A 25,812-nucleotide genomic window follows, 5' to 3' on the forward strand; every position below is an offset into this window, starting at 1 on the left:
AAAACAACGGCAAGTGCTTCCTTAAGCACATAAACATGAAGAGGTCAAAGAAAAATGCCTCCAAGAGAAATTAGACTGGGTAATAGTAATGGGGGTCAAGGAGATTTTAGTTACACAGATATTTTGATCTTTGACTTAATTATGGAAGATATTACTTAAATCCCATTAATACTAGAAAAAATACAGGGGAGCAATTAAATCTCCTGGACTTGAAGGTTTGCTAGGATAACCCTGAATATGGAGGCAATGTCTTATGAGAAAACTTTAGAGTTTAGAAGCATGAAATTTTGTCTTATTGAAATATAAGAATCACTGAGGTTTAACAGAATAAATGCTTGAAAGATTTCTTCTCTAATGATGTGGATCTTCAGAAGTCCTTGCCCTGGTCATTCCCTGCTATTTGACCAAGGAGCTGATTATTGAATTCAGAGGAGGAAATCAGAGGTCCATGAATCAGTCATCATCAGGGGATCAGAGATGGAGAAGATTAGCAACTTTAAATTCCTTGATGTTATCACTTCAGAAGAGCTGCCCTGGGTCCAGCACACAAGTGCCTTCATGAAGGAAGCACAACAAAGATTCAGCATGTATCTAAAACTTCGACAAACTTCTGCTGATGTCTGGTGCAGAGTATATTGACAGGTTGCATCATGTCCTGGTATTGATAATCTAATGCTGTCAGATTCACTTGCCCCATCAGTGAACTGTTCCCACAATCTATAGACTCACTTTTAAGGACTCTTCATTTCATGTTCTCGATATTTATTGCTTATTTATTTATTATGATTTCTTTTTGTATTTGCAGTCTGTTTGTCTTTTGCACATTGGTTATTTGTCTGTCCTTTTGGGTTTGGTCTTTCATTGATTCTGTTGTATTTCTTGTACTTACTGTAAATGCCTGCAAGAAAATGAATGTCAGGGTTGTATATGGTGACGTACAGTATATGCACTTTGATAAATTTACTTTGAACTTTGATATTTGTCATTCTTTTATTAGCAAACTCTTAATCCTTTGTTGATCTGGTTTCTTCTGTGTCTCAGAATCTAGTAACAGGTAACAACAGTAATGCATTTTGTCTAGCTCATCCATCAAAGGCCTGGTTATAACTTGAAACCAATAATTCTGTTGTCCAACATAGGGGCACTCTTAGGCACATGTCTACTAGTTTATATTGTAAGAATAGGAGATGTTGTTTCACAGATGCAGAATGCAAAAAAAAAGTCTGCTGTTGTGTCAAATCTTTCACCATGTGGCCAAATATCTTTACCTCTTTAAAATACTCTATCCAGCTTCAGAAGATATACATGAATTCATTTTTCTCCTTTTACAGAGTTCTAAAGCACTTGCAATCAGCAAAATATTTAGGAGTATTCAATGTTGTGGTGTAGGTAGCTGAGGGCACATTGAGTATTCACTGGTACAATTTCATCATTGAATACGAGGTGCAGACTTAACTGAGAACGGTTGAAATGTCACCCCTGAATCCCAACATTCTCATACCTGCTTTGAGTGTGTTTGCTATCTGTTTTAAGCTATAGTTAGTTCCTCTCCATGCCTTGTGGCGTATTGGGCAGCAACATTGGCATTTCTTTAGCATTTGTCTCTTTTTTTTTAAAACAAGGCCAAGTTGCTAGTTTGACACTCAACCCAGCACAGGTGGAAAGTGGGCAAGGAGCCAGCTGGATTCAAGCCAGGGACCATTCGCCTGCAAGTCCCGCGCAGATGCTGCTACACAACCGGCTAGTTTAAACCATAGTTCAACAAAATATGGTTTGTGCTGTGGAGTGGTTACATACCATGACAGAGATAATTAAATTGTTGATAGAATAAGCCGTGAACATAAGCACAACAAGATCTGCTTGTTTAGCAGTTTTAGAGTTTTGAAATGATAGTACCTTCTTTAAATTCAATGTTATTGAATTTAATTGATTATTTCCTTACCCTCTATGGTATAGGTTTTGTAAATATTTTATTGCATGATTTGCTTCAAAGACAATATAGTTATGCTGGTTTGACATTTCAAACTTCCACTGAAGGTAGGAAAACTATAATGAAGACCAAGCCCTGGTTAACCATTCAAATATACGGAAATCCATTTACAACTTACACACCCATATATTGTTTGCTCAAAAAAGCAAACTTTAGACTGTTATGCATAGTCAGAATCATTACATACTAGAGATACATGAAGCAAAACCATGAAAGTACCAGCGAGCAGGAATTTAGTGGAGAAGCTGTAGGCTGGGTAAATGAAGAATAAGCCATTCGGCAGAATGTACATTAATGGCACTTGAATGGAAATTAATGGAAATAATTAATGAAAAAAGGTGAGCATGCTGAGGGGATTTACTAGAATGGTTCTAAGGATGAAGGAGTACGGATAGGGAAGCTGGGGACATCTCCTTAGAGCAAGAGAGGTTGAAAACAGATCTGACAGAGGTGTATGGATGAGAGGTTTAGGTAAGGAAGACAGAAAAGCTGTTTCCATTAACTCATGGTACAAGGATTAGGTGTATATTTAAAGATTTGGCGGGGGAGGGGGGGAGAGGCTGCAATACCCTTCTTATACAGTAGATGGCAATGACCTAGAACTTGCTACACACAAAGGTGGTGGAAGTGGAGGTTAATTGGATCAGCATTTGAGGGAAATTAACATCCAGTGCAATTGAGAGAGAGTAGGGGAATGAATGGAACTAACTGGATTCCAGTGCAGAGAACAAACATGGTTCAATGGACTGGTATTTTGCTTATGCCATTAAGGTTCCAAGATGGTTCTCAGGAACACAAAATACCTGTGGATCTTGGCCGGGATAGGGGTAAGTATTTTATTGGGTGTCATAACAGGAATAAAATGTGCATTATGGATGAGACATAGGGTATTGAGAAGTGGAATGTTACAAAGTTGAACAACAATGGAAAAGTGCTATGGAGAATGCCCAGCTTGGTACACCAAGTTATTGAATTTCTCTTTCCAGTTCAAGAAAAGAAAATAATGATCCAAGTATTTCCAGGGGCAAAACGATTGTCTTTGGTTTTTCCTGGGAACTTGCTGGAGGAGGTTTACCACATCCAGGATTTAATGTCAGAAAATAAGGCAAAATCTCTGGACGCAATGAAGACAAATGGTCATGGTCAAAGTAAAACATTCGCTGGCCCTGTGTCCTTTTCACATTTGTACGGATTTTGTCTTAATCACATGGATCCTATAGGGAGAAAAAGATTTATCATAAAGTTATGAACTTCATACTCGTGGAAGATTATTTTTAAGCATTTTTCCAATGATTTAAAGGTCCTACAGAGACTGGTAGTCACACGTCATTCCACTCCATCTACTCCATGGCAACGTGCCCACAATTGTACTTTCTCATGGCATTTTTATATTCCTTTGCTCTAAGAAGGTGAAATGCATGGTTTATGCACAGGGCATGGAAGTACACTGCGAAGACACAAAGTGACTAACTGTTGCCTTGTAAAAGGTGAAAAAAGTATGTGTCATCCCATTTAAGCATTGGAGTTTCATAGTTGTGCTGAGACTTTGGGCCATTTTTGAAATATTTTGTGGGGTTTCATACCAAGAACAAAAGGAGCATAATAAATGAGGTACAGTGTATTGAAAATGGGACATCTAGACTTTTTCCCAGTCTTCACAAGATAACGGTTAGATTAGTCACTTTCCGGCTTCATAGTGTATCTCCATGCCCTGCTGGGATCCGGTAGTGGAATATTTGTGACAGCTGCTATAATTTTTTCCAATGTCATCCAAACAGGTTGCTGATTTGTAGTGGATGTTTGGAGATTAAGAAATAAAGATTTATTCTAACTGAACAAAAGGCTCCAAGACTGAAAAGCATAGAGCTGCTTTATCAAAAAGAATTTGTACTATGATACGTTAAAAGGAAGGGGATAGCTTTAGAAATTCTTTTACCTATAGAAACACACATTGCTGAGGTGATGAACATAGTTTGTTGCTAGCTTTACGTTCCAAACTCCAATATTTCAATGCCAAATGAGCCCAGAAAGTGGTTGGCATTACACAATTACAGCTTGGGGCGTAAGTTAAATGGGCATTGTATATTGTCCTGTGATTACGCTAGTGTTAAATAGGTGGGGGTGCCAGCTGGCGTGGCTCATGGGCCAGAAGGGCTTGTTCCGGATTTAATGGTCACAGGCCTACTTTTCACACGACATCAAAGTACATATCTGGTATTGCATTACAAGGTTCGTGCTGACATTACTGTTCAGAGAAGCCTAACCAAATAACCTGAAATTTGCTGTGCATGCGTGAAGTTTTTGATCTTCTTTAGCAAATTGATTTCGAGACCAATATCTTTACTCTGAGAGCACTCTCAGTGTTTCCAAAGTATGCAGTGCTGTTGCTCCTGGATAGTGGAGGAAAGTAATCATAATTTATACTCTAGGCACTATCTAGTTATCAGCATCAGAATCAGAATCCTTTATTATCGCCAAGTATGTGGACACATACAGGGAATTTGATGCCGGTTTCCCGAGCTCTCACTGTACAGACTCAAAAAGCAAACAAAACAATAGTGGAAATAATCGTGAACTATATACAATGAGGTTTACCTGTGTATGTACAGGTGGACTTGGTTTATAATAGACTAAAATTCAAGTGTTCATAAGACTGATGGCATACGGAAAGAAACCGTTCTTGTACCTATTTGTCCTGGCATAGTGATCTAAAGCGCCTACCAGAAGGAAGGAGTTGGAACAGGTGATGTCCGGGGTGTGATGGGTCTACAGTGATGCTGCTTGCTCACTTCCTGACTCTAGATGTATATAAGTCCTGGATCGAGGGCAGCTTCACACCAATAATCCTTTCCACAGCCCTGATGGTTCTTTGGAGTCTATTCTTGTCTTGTTTGGTAGCTGATCCAAACCAGACAGTGATGGACAAACAGAGAACAGACTGGATTATTCCTGAATAGAATTGAATCAGCAGCTCCTGAGGCAGGTTGTACTTCCTGAGTTGACGTAGGAAATACAACCTCTGCTGAACCTTTTTGATAAGAGTGTCCGCGTTAATTAGACAATGAATATTGGTAGTTTTCACTTATCAGGAGAACCCATGCCTGAGCTCTCTGCTATCCACACAGACATATTTTACATAGCATCAAAACGGTATTGAACAGATACAGAATGTTAAACGCCAACTGCAAAGGCTATTCACACTCAGTTAGGGAGTGTATTTGACACAAGATATGCATCATATCAAAATGACCCTTCTAAACCTGCATTTGTAGACCAAATTTGATCTCCTCTTCCTTCCAATATGTCCCACAAAATTGAAGCATTATTATTTCCCACGATGTTGTTAAGGTTTATAATCTTACCTTAAATATTATTCATGAATGTAGGATTTTCGAACGTATCTTGTTTAACTTCAGCACTGGAAGACAAATATGGCAGTTTAATTTGTTTCTGAGATGACTCCCACTGTAGTTTTTCTGAGCGCTAACAAAAAATTAGTCTATCTCAGAATGAACATATTCAATTGCATGTGAAAAATATCAGCCCAGATATTTCAGAGTAAGTGCTCAAACATGAATTGCTTTCATTCTTTCCTGCAATAAATAACAGTAATGGAGCAAATCATTGTCAAATGCATCTTCTCCAGTGTGTTACAGAATGATTACGCCGAGTGTGCCTGTGGAAATACATTGGTTTGGAACAGCGGTGGAGGGAATAGTTTGTGGTTAAATCCCTGGACCAATAATCCGGAGTCTTAAGTTCAAATCCTACAGAAACCGTGTGGGAGTTGACATTTAGTTATCAGTCTGGATTGATTAAAGGATCTAGTCGCAGCATGATCAGTGGGAAGATGGTGCTCAGAGAATCAACCCTCTTGAACAAACTTGTTTGATTGGCTTGCTTCAAGGGAGGAAACTGTTGTCCATCAAGACTCACATCAATGTAGTTGAAACAAAACAGCCTCTGAAATTGTCCAGCAAACCATTTAACTGTGTCAAAGTCATTATGTTAAAAAGACTAATAACAAAACCTAATGGACTTCCAGGCATTGAGTAAGGCACAAAATGCAGTCAGCACATTATGATTCCTGCCAAGATGGCCTTGCAAAGTCCACTTAACAAATACCTGGTGTCTGGTGTCTGGTGCCTAAAATGAAAGAGATTTACCACAGGCTCATCAAGCAACAGCCCAATAGAGTCATAATCAGAATCACATTGCTCAGCCAGTGGGTGATTCCTCCTTCACCTTTTGAAGAGACCCTACTAAGAGTGATGAGGGTGCATGATAACAGGAGGGCTCAACATCAACTTTGATTGTTGAAGTTTCATGGCACTGGGTCAAGCACTCGCAAGGAAACCCATTGGTAATCGCCCCACAGATGAACCAGCACTAAACCACTGTATGTCTTACAACACTTGAAAGAAGAATTGGGACAAGCAAAGATACAGAAAGTACTCTGGGTGGGGGGAATCTAACTGTTTATCACCAACAATGACATACTACTTTCAACATTGAACTAGCCTCAAAGATAAAGCTGCCAGATTTGGTCAGCAATGATTGGTGAACCAATAAAATAATTTTTAAAATCTTTACTTGATATCATCCTCACCAATGTTCCTTAAGTAAATCATCTGTGTATAACATTATTTGATAAGAGGCCAGTGCAGTGTCCCTGTAAAGACTAGATCATATCTTTACACCAAGGACTGTCATTCTAGGAGGGATAGTCTGAGAAAAGATAAATTGGGGGATATATCACCTTGGCCCCATGACACTTGGATACGGCCCTGGGCCCTAGCTTCTTCAGCTGTATGGTCAATCATAAGAAGTGGACATGCTTGTTGTTGACAATGTTCATTAGCAATTTAAAACAAAAGAGAAAAACCATGCTACATGCAGTAAAATCTAGATGCCAAGTATGTGTAGATAAGGGACAAGTTATATTTTTGCCATACCAGTGCTGGACAATGACAGTTTCTGGCAATATAGAACCCAACCACTTGCACTTGACCCGCAACAGCACAACCATTGCTGTCCCCCATCTCCAGAAACTTGCTCATTACTTTTAACCAGAAGCTCAGACTTGTTTATTTGTTATGTGCCATGTTGTATGATGTGGGTGATCATGGTCTTTCCATGCCCATGGTTGCTCTTGGCAAATTTTTCTACAGAAGTGGTTTGCCATTGCCTTCTGGTCAGTGTCTCTGCAAGGCGGGTGACCCAAGCCATTATCAATACTCCTCAGAAATTGCCTGGCATCCGTGGCTGAGCAATCAGGACTTGTGAAATGCACCAGCTGCTCATGCAATCATCCACAACCTACAGCCATGGCTTCACATGACCCTGACTGGGGGGCTAAGCAGGTGCGACACCTTTCTCCAGGGTGGCATGCAGGCTTACGGAGGGAAGGAGCACCTTATATCTCTTTGGTAGAGATGTATCTTCACCCCAACACCAAACATGAATACTGTGGCAAAAGCACAGATCAGAAGCAGATTATTCTGCGAAGAGTAACTTAACAAATTCTTATTTATCCAGGCAAGTCCATTTATCAATAAAGCACTAATGGACTTGCCTGGATAAGAATGCCTTCAATAACATTCCAGAAGCTGGACACCATCCATGATGAACACTCTCAGTGGTTAAAACTTCTCCCAACACAACCGAGTTTCACTCTTCCCCATCACAAATATGTGGTGGTTGTTTCTGACTCATTTCTAAATTGCATTGCAATTATCCGTCAAGCTATTCAAATTACAAATTCCAGACTTGTGATCCTTACCAACTAGACAGACAAGTCGGCAGATGCGCCTGGAAAACAACTTCCTGCAAATTCCCTTCAAAATTGGACCCTATTAGGACTAGGAATTATCTCAATGTCTCTGGATCTTATTCCTTGAACCCTCTATGCATTAGTACTACAGAGGTGTCTGCATTAGAGTTCACTATTTGCTTCACAGAAGATAATTAAGATTGGCAATCGATACTAATTTTGCTGTTGATACTCTCATTCCCTACTTGAAGTTTTAAAGTGCCACACTGTACATGCTAGTGGATCAAACAAGGCAAATTAATAGGCTATGTTGTTATATTCATCCCTTAATAATAGGTTACAAGGGTCATATCCCTTGCCTCTCCAGTGAGAAATTCCTCCATTTTAGTGATAGAAATTTGAACTCCATTTGCCTAATCTTCTCCTTTAAATTCAGCATCCTCCTGTTTTATTGAAACCTCTCCTTCCTATGTACACTCTTCTGATGATATTCATGCTCACATGCTCAATTTTTGGCTTTCATTCAATACCTCCCAGGTAGACAGTGTGGTGAAGGCTTTCTTCACACTGGCATTTATCAGAACAGTTGGGGTGTTACTTTGCGGTTGTACAAGATGTTGGTGGGACCCTATTTGGAATACTATGTTCAGTTTTATGTTATTCTCCTAGAGGAGAGATGCCATTAAGTTGGAAATAATGCAGAAAATATTTACAAGAATGTTGCCAGGACTTAGGGGACAGAGTTACAGAGAAAAGTTCAGTGGGCTATGACTGAATTCATTGGCGAGCAGGTGAATGAGGGTGACCTTACAGAGGTGTATAAAATCATCAGCGGCACCGATAGCGAGAATGGATGCAGTTTTTATTCTCCAGGTTTGAGGAATCTAGAACTATGGGGCATTGGTTTAAGGTAAATGCACACGATTTAATAAAAATCTGAGGGGCAATTATTTCACCCGGAGGGCAGTGTGTGTATAGAATGAGCTGTGAGCAGAAGTGGTTAAGGCAGGTACATTAATAAAGTTAAAAGGCACTTGGGCTAGTACATGAATAGGAGAGGGATGTTGATCAAATGAAGGTAAATGAGATTAGCTCGACATGACCCAGTTGGGCTGAAGGGCCTTTTTCTCAGTTGTATGACTCTATGACTTTCCCTTGTTAGTGATCTACCAGAGGTAATATGTGGTCCAATGGAATTGAAAGACTTCTTCTGTCATCATATTGTGTTAAAGGAATAACTTCAATATCCTGAGATTAACATGCTGAAGTGAGGCTAGGGTGTAGAAAGGATATGTGGGTAAACACACAAAATGCTTAGGCCACTCAGTGATTCATGTAGCATCTTTCAAAAGAGAAAGAACTGATGTTTCCGATCTGGGACCTTTCATTAGAACAATTCTGAAATCCTAATGTCTTTTCCTTTAACAGATATGGTCCGATTTGCTGAGTGTTCCAGCATTTTCTGTCTTTACTTCAGGTTTACAGCATCTGCAGTTTAGAAAATAATACTTATAATCCTAGATTTGCACTTGATACCAATCTGTGGAAAGGGGATGAAATTCTGGTCACTGCTAGCCTTGTGTACTATCATCTATTACATGAAACTAATTGGCACTTTATCAGAAAAGCTACATGGATCATTTATTTGTACAAGTTGTAACAATAGCATTATTGTTACTACACTTTCAAGACAGAGGAAAAGTTACGTTTAAGGACTGAAGAACCAACGAGTTACATTTTGATGTCCTATGTATGACTTTTATTCTAGGAACACGATACTGGGCAGACAAAATTAAAATACTTTTCACTTCTCATTGTTAATATCCCCGCTTCTCACCTTCAAAAAACCAAACAGAATGGAGGATTTGCCTTACCCAATTTTAGGTTATATTATTGGGCAGTTAATATACGAAATAGTACATTATGGATATATTACATTAACCATGAGAATTGCCCTACATGGGTTTCTTGGGAAGTCAACTCTGTTATAAAAAATTTCCATTATTTCTCTACTTGGATCCTCGCTTCCTTTACCTTTAAATAAACCAATTGACAATGTGGTGGTTAAACATACATTGAGGATTTGGTTACTGTTTAGAAAACATTTTGGTTTATTGAGATTCTCCCTCTCAAGTCCTATATTTTCTAATTTTCTTAAACCATCTTTAATTGACTTACCTTTTAAAGAATGGGATAGATTGGGTATTAAGTGATTTCAGGATTTGTTTGATGGAGGGAATCTCTCTTCTTTTGTGCAACTTTCAACGAAATTTAACCTTTCCAACACTCACTTTTTTCGATACTTACAGATTAGAGATTTTTTTAAGATCTCAATTACTTACATTTCCTACAAGTCCAGATAAGAATATAATAGATACAATTTTAAATCTGAAAACCTTTGATAACAGTTCAATATCTTACATTTATGGTCTACTGTTGAGACTGAAAAAGGCCTCTTTAGCTAAAATTAAAGGAGATTGGGAAAAGGATTTACAGGTTTTCATATCCAAAGAGAGCTGGAAGATTATTTTAAAATTGATTAATTCTTCATCATTATGTGCTCATCATTCTTTATTACAATTCAAAGTGGTACGTAGAGTTCATGTGTCTAAAGACAAGCTCTCCTGTTTCTACGCAGATATTTCCCCTTACTGTGATAGACATACTAATGGAGCGGCCACACTAATTCATGTGTTTTGGACATGTCCGAGCCTTTAAAAATTCTGGAAAGATGCATTTCAAACTTTTTCAGCACTTTTCAATGTCAGCTTTAAGCCCAATCCTTTGACTGCCTTGTTTGGTATTATTGAGGATAGTGCTACAAAATTGAAGCCATCTAATTTGCAGGTATTGGCCTTTGTGTCTCTTATGGTCAGGAGGGCGATCTTGCTCAAGTGGAAGGAGGTCGCCCCGCCCACTCACGTTCAATGGCTATCTGATGTTATGTTGTGCCTTGATCTAGAAAGATTTGTTATTTGATTTCTGATTCTAAACATGATTTTCTATTGTTACGGGGACCATTTCTAAATTATTATCATAATCTTTGAACTGTTATTAAAGTATGGATCTGAGCCATTATTATTATAATATCATATGGTAAGGTATTTTTCTTTTTTCTTCTTAATTTTACCAACCAGCTCATTTTGGTTGTGGGGGTAGATTTCTTTTTAAATAAAATACAATGATTTTATTCTATTTTATTTCATAATTCAATCTTTTTTTTCTATATGATTGATTTGGAATATGGGATACTGTGAATACTGCAATTTAAATGTAATGTAATTCATATTATTTACTTGTATCCTTATGAATTTTGTATTTGTATTCATGCAATTTATATAATATCAATAAAAATATTGAAAAAGAAAAAGAACATCCCCACTTTGACAAACACAAATAGTGAAAGAAAGGCGATGTGGAAAAGTTGAAGTTACCTTTCAGAGGTTAGCTTTTGTGATTCATCTGAAGCTAACAAAAAAATGTGGAATATTAAGACTTGCATCTTAAAGCATTAAATTTTAAAGAGACTTAAAATTATAAAAAGATATTCAAATCATCAAGTGATTTTAGACAGGGGCAAAGCAGAAAGGCTATAATTAGCCACAGTGCTTCTGCACATGGAAGATAGCTTAATGAACGTGCTTATCTCATTGGCGTCTATTGTCTACAGATTTTTGCCAGATAAAGCACATAGATGGACAGGAACGGTATACTGGTGGTATCATCTTGGTCAAACAGTAGTTAACAGTCTGTACTTGCACAAGATGATAAGAATTCAGTTCATCAATTGCAGGCATTAGATCAGGGGTTCCCAACTGGGGGTCCAGGACCCCTTGGTTAATGGAATGGGTCCATGGCATTAAAAAAGTTGGGAATGCCTGATTTACACTGATACCTTGCTTAGCACTCATGATACCTCCCCAGTAACAAGGGTGCTAATGGAATCAGTATTAAAAGGGGTCATTTTAGCATAGTACACAGAGAAAAATGCATCTCCAATGGCACTGCTGTGTGGCGAACTTGGTGTCCCTGATCTCCACTGACAAGGAAACTCACTGTGGAATGTGCAGAGGCTCCTGTGAGGGCTGATGCTGAACAGGTTGCAGTCACGAGATGTGGGGTTCAAGCTGCATCCTGGCCAGCACAGGTGAGAGCGTGCCATTGCTGTGGGGACCAGCAGCACATGCACCATGCATTGATACACAGTCTGGATCTTGCCATCACCCTCAACATCTACTGTTGGACGTCATGGAACCTGCTATCTCCCCTTCTCTTTGATTTGCTGCATAGCTCTTCCCAACCCAGGGATTTCACCATGTTAACCAGGCACGGGTTCACTTCAGCTTCCTGGCATAGACACGATCAGAAACAGGGGCAGTAGGGATTTGCACCAAGTTCCCAGCACAGCAGCGCACAGCAGTTGGGAATAGAGAAGCTTGTGCCAGATTTCCAGCACAGTAGAACGTAGCAGTGGGAAGTAGAGGAGCTCAGTCCAAATTCCCAGCACAGCAACACAGAGTAGCAGATAAGGCAAAGGTTCTTGCCTGGGCAGTGTGCAGCCCAAGCAGAGATCTTCAGTGGGATACATACCTGGGAGTGTTGGGTCAGCAGGACTAAGAGCACTATAATGTATCAGTGATCTGTGTGGTAGCATTAAGTGGGGTAACGGTGTAAGAGGGGAGGTGGAGGAGTGATGAGGTGGAACTGGAACAAAGCACAATAGGAATCAGACTTTGCAAAATAATTATTACAGGTTTGAGCCCTTACGAATCCATTTAGCCATTAAACACAAGCAACAGTATTCAGTCACATTGACATACAACACCAAAATGTAAAACTTTGATTTTCTCACCTCAAGTATTCATACATCAGCATTTACTTTCACTTTTTATTTAAATAGTGAAATATCTGGTAGATCCCTTGGACTAAACCATTGAATTATTTAAGATGAATAAATGGCACTTTTAACCATAAGTGCAGAATGCAATGGTTATGATTTCACAACAAGTGTGTAAGATAGGGTGGTGTTTCAGTGGAGTAAAGCCAGTGCAACATTGTGGAGCAGGCTGATTTTTCTCATTGAAGGTCTGTATGCTGTCTTAGAATGTGAAATGATTCAAGGAAGAGTGGGCTGATCCTTCTAGGGAGGTTCATCAATAATGATCTGACAACCAAAGATAATGTAGATTCAACCAGAGTCAGCATGGATTTATGAAAGGGAAATGTTTAGACCTTCAGAAGCTCTTGAATAACATGACACACAAGGGGTAATTACATTACATAAAATTGGACACTTTGTTGTTATGGTGTTATACTGGTGTGGAATGTGTATTAGTTAACAGACAGAAAATGTAGCAAGAATAAAACAGATTGGGGTTTCTGATCAGAGTTGTGCCACAGATGTAAAGGACAGCTCGCTGCAGGTTGTGCACTTACCTTACGGCTCCTGTGAACTGGGTTCAATTCTGACCTCTGGTGGTGTCTGAGTGAATTTGCACGTTCTTTTCCGGTGCTCCACTTTCCTCCCACAACCCTGGCATCTACGCATTGTTGTTAAGTTATTTGGCCACTGGAAAACGAACTCTCATGTAGGTGATTGGATCGGCAGAATCAGAGGAGTGTTATTAGGCAGAGGTGAGAGAAAAGCTTACAGGAAAATGGAGGAGTGAAATTGCTCGGAGAGGTGGGCCAATTGCCCCTTCTATGTTGTTGTGAGTTATGAAGCCAGGTAATTAATTTGAATGACGGGTGTAGTATGTTCAAGTATTCTCTGATGGTACCAATCTAGGGGGCTGTGAGAGGATGCTGAAGTGCTTTAGGGATAGGAGGCAGGCAAACTGAAGGAGCAAGGATAGAATGTGGAAAAAATGACAGCATTCAAAGAAAAAGGTGGTGGTGGAGAATTCTTTTTATGACAAGAAATTGAAGGATGTGAATTCAGAGGGACTGCTTGTCCTTGTGCAAGAATCACTAAAAGTTCAAAGAATTGTAGCGATTGTAGTGCCAAAGACCGTAGTGGCTCTCTACCAGTGAACTCACTAGTTCCACTTCACTGGCCCCACATCTGTGGTCTGACAATATTTTTCTCTTTCAAATGTTCATCCAGTTCTTTCATGAAGGCCACAAATAGAACCTGTCTCCTCTATATGTGCAAGCAATGCATTCCATATTTCAAAGACATGCCATAGCAAACAGTATTTTTCTATATCAGCTTAATTCCTCTTTGCTTTACTTTATGCCTGTGACATCTAGTCCTTGACAAAAGGAGTCATCTTCCACTAGCTTCTCTACCCAGACTGCTAAGCATCCTATATACTTCTACGAGATATCTCCTCGGGCTTCTCCTTGAAGAAATCTGTCCAAATCCCTCTAATGTCTCATTGTAACTATAGTTCTTCATCCTAGGAACCATTCTCTTAAATCTTCGGTGGATCTGTTTTAAACCTCTTCCTTCTTTAATCTGTCAATCTCAGTGAAATGCAACACATTGGTTTTCAGAAATCTGTTGATAAAGTCCAATATAAAAGGTTAGTATGCAAAATTAAAGCATGCAGAATTTGGGATTTGCATTTTTAATTATAAAACAATTATATAGGGTTTTTGTGAGGCCACAATTAGAAAACCATGCAGATTTGATCTCCTCATTGAAGAAAACACAAAGAGTGCAAACAAGATTCGCTAGACAGATTCTTGGGATAGAAGGCCTGTATTTACTAGAGACTAAAAGAGTGAGAGGTGATCTCATTAAACACACAAAAAAATCTTACGGGTGCAGACAGATGGAATGCAAGCTCTGGGAGTCATAAGACAAGCTGAGAGGAGATACCTCTTCACTCAAAATGTGGAATCATAGAACTTGTGGAATTTTCAACACCAGATGGTTGCAGAAGCCAAGTCAATGAATGTTTTTAAGGAGGAGAAATATAGATTTTCAAGGAATGGGCAGAGAGCAGGAATGTGCTATTAAGGTAAGTGATCTTCCATGAATGGATTGAATGATTCAGAGGTCCAATGGCCTCTGGCCTATGTCCAATGGCCTATTCCTGCTTCTATGCGCCATACTTCTGTGCAAGGATGTTCTTGCAATGGAGGGTGTGCATTACTGGGACTGTGAGTTTGTGACCAAAGAAGAGATTGAGCAGAGAGTGGTTCTTTACCCTCTGAAATTATTTACTTATTTAGAGATACTGCATGGAACAGGGCTTTCTGGCCCTTCGGACTGCGCTGTTGAGCAACCCCAATTTAACCCTAGCCTAATCAGAGGGCAATTTACAATGACCAGTCAATCTACTAACCAGAACATCTTTGGACTGTGGGAGGAAACCAGAGAATCCACTCAGTCCACGGGGAGGATGTACTGACTCCTTACAGGTAACATCGGAATTGAACTCCGAACTGCGCCCCCCCCCCCCCGCTCCGCCAGGCCTGTAATAGCATCATGCTAACCGCCATACTATTGTGGCAGCCAGTTAAAAAGATTGCTGATCTCATTGAAACATACCAAATTCTAACCAAGTAAATGTGGAGTTGGTGTTCCCTGTAGCAGGTTGTCCTGAAATGGTGATCACTATCTCAAGAGGCAAACAATCTGCTGGAGAAATTCTGCAGGCTGAACAGCATTGGTTGGTGGGGGGGGGGGGGAGGAATTGTTGGTGTTTCATGTGGAAGCCCTGTAACATTCCTGATGCATAGTTTTGACCTGGAATATTGCCAGCTCCTTTCCCCGGTCAGATGCTGAGTCAGTTTCCTGTGTTACTATTTCAAAATAACCGGCGAGTTATCCAGTGTTGAAATGAGGTTGATCTCCTTGATCCAGAGTGGCCAATCTTTAGAATTCTTAACCCAAGAGATGCATTACCTTAGGTTATGAAAGACAGAAACTGACAGATATTTGGATACCAAGCGGGTCAAAGGATATAAAATAAGTGCTGGAAAGTGGCATTGAAGTAAATGATTAGCCACAATGGAAGAGAAGGCACAAAGAGCTGAGTTGGTTTCTGTTCTTGCATTTTATATTTATTAGAGATACAATGTTGAAGTCTCTCTTTATATGATGATGTCTCTTAATTTTCATTCAATTGAAGGAGGTAATTTGCCCAATGCCATCTCTCAGGGCATTGCCCCCAGTCCCATCACTCGACCTCTAATTCATAATCCATCCACCTATGCAAGGGTCAATATCAAGTGGCCAATTACCCACCAGCACATTTTGAAATGTGGGGGAAGAACCAGAGTGCTTGGAGGAAAAGCAAAGGTCACAGGGGAAAACGTGCAAATTCCACACATCTTTCCGAAAGGTACGTCAGGTTTTGATATTAGCAGGTATGTGAAAAATGGACATAACGCACTGCAATTACTGTTTATACTCAGCTCCTAGAGAAACAAAGAGCTAATTACCTTGTGACTTCATTTTCCTTCTAATCCAGATCATTATCATGGCGATAATGAGACCGAGAACAGCTGCTGCAGCAACCACACCCACATAAAGCAAAAAATCCGACGCACGAAATTGTTGCGTAGCTGCAAAACATAAGGCGGCAACATGGTGTCAAAGGTAAACTATGTGGTACAAAGTTTAACTAGCTACACATTATCATTACATGCATCTGCAAAGCTTAAAGTGGGACTTTTTGAGCCCCTGTTCATGTCGGCACCAATTTGTTTCATGTTAATGTAGACATATTGCACTTTGTCACTCCCCAAAGGTTTCACTGAAGCTGCCATGTCACTTCGTCAATGCAACATGTGTATCAGGAGTTGGAAATTACACAGACATTGAAGTTATTTACAAATTGACTATAGGTAAGATTCTGACAATCAGTCTTTAAATATGTAGCTTATAAAACAGGGATTACCCTCATCAAGGAATGAGATTCCCTTCCCCCAACAAAAGCCACACTGAACAGACCCAAAAACAAATAGGAAGAGGTTATGTTATTGGAACACATTCACCGAATACAGGTGTGGAAGAATACAGGTGTACCCGGTACTTCTAGTGAATGTCTGAGAGAAATAAAACAGCTGCAGAAGAGTCGATGGTAAGTATACTCATATAGTGCTCCAGACTTCCATTTGTTAGAGCTTGTGAGGCCATTTAAAATGAAGACATGACTTTCAAGCAGAAGATCAAACAGGGTGATCAGTAAAGAGGTAAATAAGCAATTGCTGGGAATCATTGGAGAAACAGAGTAGAGCAGAATCTTCAAATTCAGAAAGGACATTGTTTTAATCCATTGTTCATACACAGTACACACACAGAAGTGTGTGACATTTGCAGACAAGGTTGTCTCTAGGCCTAGGGAGCAAATAGTATTTAACTGGAGGGGTGGATGCAAGAACAGAGAGACCAAAAGGTAGCAGAGTACTTTGATTAGACTACTAACAATGCTAACAGGATACTTGGTTTTGTAAATAAAGGGTTCAAGGTAAAAAATGAGAAAGTCACGGTAATTTATTTAAACATCACTATTTAAGCCTTATTAAAAGCTTCATGAATGATGAGAGTATAATACTCAAAACTGGGAGGGTTTTCCAGAGTTCAGAGTTCCTTTGTTAAGCATGTCAATGACTAGAGGTCAGATTGAAAGTAACTAATAAAGAATTAGAGGGAAAAAAATGAGGAAAACCTTCCATAGAGGAAGGTTAGGAATTGATGAAGACAAAATGAAAGAATGGTATAAGTAGGTCCTAAAAGGGCACCAGAAGGCAAACGTAACTGCAAGGTCATGGGGTATGGGAGCAAATCAGATAACCTCTTCAAAGAGCTGGGGAGGCACAAAGAATAGCAATGCCTCCTTTTCCTCTGAAAGATTCCAAGTTTCTGGTCTTGTGTGACTGATGCGCTATGAGAACGTGGGAAGTTGAGAGTGGACCAAGCAAATGACTGACACGCACACCTTTGGGAGCATGAAGGATCATGGAGAATTCAGTTTAGGAATTGTATTATGTTCACTTGTGTGAAGCACGCAACATTCATTGGATGCACGATAGCTTCTTAATAAGCTATCACAGTACATTTGGACAGTCTAGTTTGTTGTTGCAGATCTGGGAATGCAGATCAATAATTGCCTGAAAGTGTCGTCACAGGTAGATAGTATTGTAAAGAGAGCTTTTGGCACATTGGCCTTCATAAAATCAGAGTATTGAGTACAGGAGTGTTGTGTGCAGTTCTCGTCACCTACCTACAGGCAAGGTAACAATAAGATTGGAAGAGTACAAAGAAAATCTATAAGGTTGTTGCTGGGACTTGAGGACCCGAGTTATAGTTAAGGCCGAATAGATTAGAATTTTATTCCCTGGAGTTTAGGGGAATGAGGGGAAATTTGATAGAGGTATACAAAATTAAGAGGAATATAGATAGAGGAAGTACATGCAGGCCTTTTCCCCTGAGGTTGGGTGAGACTAGAACTAGAGTTCATAGGTTTAGAGTGAAAGATGAAATACTTCAGGAGAACCTGAGGGGGGAGATCATAAATCAAGAGATTCTGCAGATGCTGAAATATGAGGGGGAACCTCTTCACTCAGAGAGTGGTTTGAGTGGGGAATAAGCTGACAGTGGAAATGGTACGGGTGGGTTTGACTGAAATATTTAAGACAAGTTTGGATAAGTACATGGATGGGAGGGTTATGGTGCAGGTGAAGGTCAATGGGACACCACAGACTAGATGGGCTGAAGGGCCCGTTTCTCTGTTGTAGTGCTCTTCGACTTTAAGATGAAACCCAATCCTGTACAGAATTCATACATCCACTTTATGTGTGGGATCTGTGACCAGCTGCCAACAGTAGAATTTTTTTTCATGGGGACTCACTGGCCCTTTCAACTTAGGATTCCCAGTGCAGTCAAAGTTGCACTCTGAGCAGTAGCTAAAGTTGCCAGAGGTTATGAACAGTTCGTAATCCCTGGGGAGTGAGTATACATTTCCTGACATTTCACTACCACATTGTATTGCAAAGAACGGCAGCATTATGATTATAGTCTGTTACTAGTTATGGAAATGAGTACTTTTTTTAAGCAACTACTACTTCACAAAAATATTAAAGTAGGAGTTATACAATACAAATAACTATATGAAAAATCTTTTGCTATTTGTATCAAATGCCTTTTAAGAATGCTATCAAGTTAAGTTCAACACTCAATGGCGATCAGCTTGAATGGAGCAAACAGCGGTACTGTATGCCTACAACTCTGATGACTGTTCAGAAACATAGAAAATCTACAGCACATTACATGTTCTTCAGCCCACAATATTGTGCCAACCGTGTAACCTACTCTAGTAGCTGCCTAGAATTTCCCTACTGCACAGCCCTCTATTTTCCTAAGCTCCATACGCCTATCTGAGAGTCTCTTAAAAGATCCTATTGTATCCACCTCTACCACCTTCGTTGGCAGTGCATTCCAAGCACCCACTGGTCTCTGTGTGAAAAACTTACCTCTGACATCCCCCTTGTACCTACTTCCAAACATCTTAATACTATGCGCCCTCGTGTAGGCCACTTCAGCCCTGGGGAAAAAGCCTCTGGCTATCCACACGATAAATGCCTCTCATCCTTTCATTCCTTTCAAACAGAACTTTATGTTTAGACTGCAGAATCACGATTTTTATTCTATTTCTGCATAGTTAGAAAGTGCATTTATAACAATGTTTTGCAATATTCTAAAGGGAACTTAATTGTGAATAATTATTGCTGAGGCAAGATCCCCACCCGATTTTGGGGAATTTTTATCATTTGCTTGATCTGAGTTTAATACTGTTGCTACAAGATTAGAAGGTGTTAGCTGGTTTCAATAACAATCCATTCTAAAAGTGAGCTCTGATAGTCCTTGGAAGCTACAGTTCTCCCCCCACCCCCCCGCCCATTTGTTCATTGGCAGGGTTCACTTCAAACATTTGAAGAAGTTTGGCATGAGTCCCCAAGTACTAAGAACTTTCTACAGGGGCACAATTGAGAGCATCCTGACTGGCTGCATCACTGCCTGGTATGGGAACCGTACTTCCCTCAATCGCAGGACTCTGCAGAGAGTGGTGCAGACAGCCCAATGCGTCTGTAGATGTGAACTTCACACTATTCAGGACATTTACAGAGACAGGTGCGTAAAAAGGGCTCGAAGGGTCATTGGAGACCCGAGTCACCCCAACCCCAAACTGTTCCAGCTGCTACCATCTGGGAAACGGTACCGCAGCATAAAAGCCAGGACCGACAGGCTCCGGGACAGCTTCCTCCACCAGGCCATCAGACTGATTAATTCACGCTGATACAATTGTGTTTCTATGCTATATTGACTGTCCTTCTGTACATACTATTTATTACAAATTGCACCTTTAAACAGACGTAATGTAAAGATTTTTACTCAAGTATGTGAAGAATGTATGAAATAAAGTCAATTCAATTCAATCATCAATTGTGCAGTTCCAACGAGAAAGTGAAAGTTGTTGAACTGCACCATGATCCTGTGATGAATACCCTCCCTGCTGTTTAATAGCAAGTTCAGGCATGATAACTAAGCAATCTCAGAGGAGTGACGTTATATCTCCAAAGGAAGAAGGTGTGTGTGTTGAGGTAACGGTGCAACTCAGAATGTCACCATGTGTCTCAATCCAGATAATGAAGGCCATGGGTTTAGGAAGGTCTTGTTGAAATAAATCTTGGCAGTGTGTTGCATCTTGTAGATGGCACACATTGTATCCAATGTTGGTGATGGAGGAGTGAATGTTTAAGCATAAGAATGGTCACTTTAAAAGCAGTTTAAAAATAGATAAATTTGCATTGTTGAAATTCAAATCTACCTTTTGATTGAACTGTACAATGAATATGCAAGAGGAGGGATTGAGAGGAAGGTGGATGTCATGACCAGTAAGAACGGGTAGGAGCATGGTAATAGACACAATGGGATGAATAGTTTGAAATGCGTGTATTTTAATGCTGCAAGTATTATGGGTAAAGGTGATGAATTTAGAGCATGGATCAGTACATGGAACTATGAGGTTGTGACCATTACAGAGACTTGGTTGAGAGAGGAACAGGAATGGGTCCTCAATATCACAGGGTTTTGAAGTTTTAGAAAAGTTCGAGGAGGAGGTAAAAAGAGATGGGGAAGTGGACTACTAGTCAGGGACAATATCACAGCTGCACACAGAGGGGACATAATAGAGGACTCACCCACTGAGTCTACTTGGATAGAATTTAAAAAAAAATAGGAAAGATAAAATCACTCTGATGTGATCTACAGATCTCCATTTAGCCACAGGATATCAAGGAACAGATATGCAGGCAGATTAGGGAAAGATATAAAAACAACAGGCCTTGTTCTAGGTAATTTCAACTTGCCTAATATAGACTGAGACATCGTTAGTGTAGGAGGTTTAGATGGAGCAGATAGTCTAACAAGAAGAGATGTCATACTGGGCCTGGTATTGGAGAATAAGCCTTGCCAAGTAACTGACCTCTTCAGTGGGTGGAACAGAGATTACAATTCCTTAAGTTTTAAGATACCTATAGGCAAGGTCTGAATTTGGAGCTGGACAAATTATGAGAGCATTAAGCAGGAACTAGGGACTGTAAATGGGGAACAGCTGTTATTGAGTATGTCCTCATCTGGCATGTGGGGGATGTTTAAAGACCAACTGCACAGAATACAGGGTGGATGTGTTCCCTCAAGAAGGAAGGACAAGGGTGGCAAGGTAAGGGAACTGTGGATGTTGAGAGAGGTGGTGAATTTAGTTATGAAGGAAACAGAAATGTATGTAAGGTTTAGGAAGGTAAAATCAAACATAACCGTTGAGGATCATTAAAAAGCTAGGAAAAAAACTCAAGAAGGGAATTAGGAAAGCCAGGAGAGATCATGGGAAGTCCTTGGCAAGAGGATTAAACAGAATCCCAAGACATTCTATATAGATGTTAAGAGCAACAGTACAAATAGGAAGAGGGTAGGACCACTCAAAGATAAGGAGGGAACATGCTGACACAAGGATGTGTATTAAATGAGTACTTTGCATTGGTATTTACCAAGGAAAAGGACATGGAGGATAGGGAGATCAGTGTGGAGTGTACTAAATTGCTGGGGCATTTTGAGATAAAGAAGAATGTAAAGTTGCGTCTCGTAAAGAACATTAAGGTGGATAAGTCCTGATGTGATATATCCCAGGTTATTGAGAGGGGTAAGCGATAAGATTGCTGGTGCCATGACCAATATCTTTGTATCCTCTCTAGCTACTGCCAAAGGCCCAGAGCTCTTCTAATAAGCAAATGTTATTCTACTATTCAAGAAGGGAACAGGTATTATCTTGGAAACAGTTGATCGGTGAGTCTTACATCAGTGATAGGGAAAGTACTGGTAAAGATTCTCAGGGATAGAATTTATCAATATTTGGCCTCATTAGGGGCAGTCTATGGCCAGTTGTGTCTTACAAACCTGATTAAGTTTTAAGGAGATAATGAACGTGTTTGATGATGGATGTTGTCAACATGGATTTTAGTAAGGCATCTGACAAGATCCTCAATTAAGACTCATCCAAAAGATGAAGATGCGTGGGATCCACATTGAATCAGCCATTTGGATTCAGTATCAGTTTGCCCATAGTAGAGAGCAGGTAGTGGTCGATGGGACTTTTTCTGGCTGGAGGCTGAGATTAGTGGTGTTCTGTGGGGATCAGTACTGTTTGTAATATAGTTAAATTACCTGGATAAAAACATAGATAGGTGAGTTGTAAGCTTGCAGACATTATGAAGATTGGTAGTGTTGTGGCTAATACAGACTGACAAAGGATATAGTGGGATAAAGCTCAGTTGCAGATATGGTCGGACAAATAGCAGCTGGAGTTTCAGCTGTTCAGATGCGAAGTGCCGAGTTTTGGGAGATCAAACTTAAAGAAAGAGTACACTTAGTGGCAAGACCATTAACTGCATTGATGTGCAGAGAGATCTTGGGGTCCAAGTCCTTAACTCCCTAAAAGTAGCTACTTAGGGTTGTAAAGAACGCATATGGCATGCTTGCCTTTATAAGTTAAGGAACTGAATTCAGGAGTTGGGAAGTTATGTTGTAACCTTATAAAAGTCTAGTTTGGCCACATCTGGACTACTGCATTCAGTTCCGGTCACCCCGTCATTAGGAAAAACGTCGAGGCTTTGGATAGAATGTGAAAAGGTTTACCAGGCTGCTGTCTGGATCAGAAGGTGAATGTTATAAGGGTAGGCTGGACAAACTTGGGTTGTTTTGACCGGCACAGCAGAGGGGAGATCTGATAGAATTTATAAGATTATGAGTGGCACAGATACAGTAGACAGCCAATATCTTCTGATTACAGGGTTAAAACGTCCAATACCAGAGGCCATGCGTTTAAAGTGAGAGAGGCTAAGTTCAAAGGAGGTGCACAGGTCAGGTTTTTTTTTATATACAATCATAGAAAGTAATGGGTACCTGGAATGTCTGGGATGGTTGTGAAGACAAATGCAATCCAGGTATTCTGGAGGCTCTCGGGTAGACACATGAATGTGCAAGAAACATGAGGATACAGGCATCTCACAGATAGAAGAGGTTAGTTTAGTTGGGCATTTGATTACTAATTAATTAGTTCAGCACAACATTGGGGACCTAAGGGGCTGTTCGGGTTCTGGACTAGTTCTGTGATTCATCTTTTTAATACAATTATCATGTTAGATAATGTAAGCATGAATATTTGTCTTTCAAATAATCCATGCTATAGATTTTTGTCAGTAGTAGAGGACAGACCAGTTGGTAATAGTATTGTTGTGAGTAATAAGCCATTAATTAGACAAAACTAAAAGCCTCGGTTATGTCCATTTCAAAGTACTTTGCATAGTTACAGGGGGAACAGCACCTTGTACTACCCCTGTAACAAACTGTTAATTAAGATATTTATTATTTTCTAGAACAAAAGCATGAGCAGCTTAATTGCCAGATTAAGGATATGAGGTATAAAGCCTGATGCAATCTAATTTCCCTTCCGTCTCTTGGAAAAGGTATGTCCCAACTCACAGGTGGATCTAATGATTAACCTTAGGAACAATTTGCTTCATTTGTCTTCCTAAAAAAGCATTTGTACAAAAATATTTTAAAAGATTCAAAGCAAAATGACTAAAAACAATTTTTTGGATTTGGGTAGTCAAAAGGAAATCAACTACCTTTGCAAAATGGCAACGTATTTGTCCAGTTTCCTGAGTTTGTACATTCGATTTCTACTGCTCGTTTCAAAACAGAACCTTCCAGACAGCTCACTTCACACTTTGAACTGTAACTAAACTTTCCGAACGGATGGGTGCAGTTCATCGAGACATAATCTGGTGTCTTCAGTGCATCACATTTCACAGCTGGAAAAATGCAGACCTCTATTAGTTGTTTTGTGTGACAGCCCTTATTAGGAAATCTCCACTGATGATTATATTGCAGTACCTTATTATTAACAGATTTCCTATTCAATTCACATCATTTCAATCACACTTCCATTTCATTAACATGAAAATTATTGGAGAAATACTTAAACATAATGTATATTTTTGGAATAAAATAAAAGTGTTAAATCCAAGAAGATGGTTCATTTTTATACAAGGATTTTCTTCTCAACAGATGCCATCAATATGCGCTGTTCACAGCAATAAGACAACTGGCAAAGAAAGGAGGCTCAGTCTCCTGAAAACCAGAGACACTTGTGAGTGAAGTGCTCCTCTTTGTACCTCTCATTGTTCACTCCTCCTTATTGGGAATAACTTGAAATCCATCCATAAAGCTGATTATTGCAAATCAGTTACCTTATATCATTGCAAATCACTACAAATGAGACCTGCCATAATAGAAACAGAAACATAAAAAGCATATAAATCTACAGCACATTACAGGCCCGTTGGCCCACAATGTTGTGCCGACCATGTAGCTACTTTAGAAGCTGCCTAGAACTTCCCTACCCCATAGCCCTCTATTTTTCTAAGCTCCATGTACCTATCTAAGAGTCTCTTAAAAGACCCTATTGTATCTGCTTCCACCACTGCCACTGGCAGTGCATTCTACGCATCCACCACTCTGTGTGTGAAAAACTTACCTTTGACATCCCCCTTGTACCTACATCCAAGCACCTTAAGACTATGCCCTCTTATGTTAGTTATTTCAGCCCTGGGGAAAACCCTCTGGCTATCCACACGATCAATGTCCCTCATCATCTTATACACCTCTATCAGGTCACCTCTCATCCTCCATGGCTCCAAGGAGAAAAAGCCAAGTTCACTCAACCTATTCTCACAAGGTATGCCCTCCAATCCAGGCAACATCCTTGTAAATCTCCTCTGCACTCTCTCTATAGTATCCACATTCTTCCTGTAGTGAGGTGACCAGAATTGAACATTCTCCAAGTGGGGTCTAACTAAGGTCTTTAATAACTGTAACATTACCTCATGACTCTGGAACTCAATCCCACAGTTGATGAAGGCCAACACACCATACGCCTTCTTAACAACACTGTTAACCTGCACAGCAGCTTTGAGTGTCCTATGGACACGGACCCTAACATCTAGCTGATTTGTTTTTCACAGGAACCTTGGCAATATTTGGAAACACCACATTAGGACAAATGGTCATCAATATTCGTCTAGTTCGCTTCAATTTTGTAAAAGAACAAACTCCCAATCTCTGAGGTTGCACTTGGATAATCTCGAAAAAGTATGTCAAACTGTGATGATAATCACAACTACAGCATTCTCCCTCTCCCCCTTCTATCCCCCTACCCCCCAGCAGCAGCACTACCATTAAACTTCCTGAATCACCTCATTTCAATTTCCCAGTATTATACTTTCAACTTATTTCTTTCTCAGCAGAATTTGTTTTCATATTATCTGAGACCTCTGCAACTGTCCTAATAATAGATCCAGTCTTAATCATAAATCCGCCCAGCACGACCAATGCTATGTATTGTCCAGAGGCTGATTAAAATATTTTTAAAAGCTTGGCAGTTATATATGGCTTTTCACCTCCCATTTGTAAATTTAGGCACTTTTGCCTTACGTACAAATACAACAAAACTCCATTAACTACCAGGCTAAGAAC

At 39.9% G+C, this 25,812-nt stretch overlaps 1 protein-coding gene across 5 annotated transcripts in view; it reads right to left on the bottom strand.

Annotated features, from left to right (window-relative positions):
* Nucleotides 1-1,574: 1,574 nt before the first annotated feature.
* LOC134354762 (P-selectin-like) overlaps nucleotides 1,575-25,812 on the bottom strand; it is a 146,378-nt gene continuing 122,140 nt past the window's right edge. The window contains exons 21-26 of one of the 5 annotated variants that reach the window (XM_063063983.1): nucleotides 23,904-24,089; nucleotides 16,161-16,283; nucleotides 12,354-12,467; nucleotides 11,198-11,231; nucleotides 5,353-5,408; nucleotides 1,575-3,204 (exon numbers count right to left, since the gene is read on the bottom strand). In XM_063063983.1, coding sequence (XP_062920053.1) covers nucleotides 5,354-5,408; nucleotides 11,198-11,231; nucleotides 12,354-12,467; nucleotides 16,161-16,283; nucleotides 23,904-24,089 — 512 coding nt within the window. In that variant the 3' untranslated portion in view covers nucleotides 1,575-3,204; nucleotide 5,353. The remainder of the gene's footprint in view (nucleotides 3,205-5,352; nucleotides 5,409-11,197; nucleotides 11,232-12,353; nucleotides 12,468-16,160; nucleotides 16,284-23,903; nucleotides 24,090-25,812) is intronic. The other 4 variants (XM_063063984.1, XM_063063986.1, XM_063063985.1 and 1 more) reach the window with 4 other exon arrangements.

Source organism: Mobula hypostoma, chromosome 12 (genome assembly GCF_963921235.1).
Source record: "Mobula hypostoma chromosome 12, sMobHyp1.1, whole genome shotgun sequence".
NCBI lineage: Eukaryota > Metazoa > Chordata > Chondrichthyes > Myliobatiformes > Myliobatidae > Mobula > Mobula hypostoma.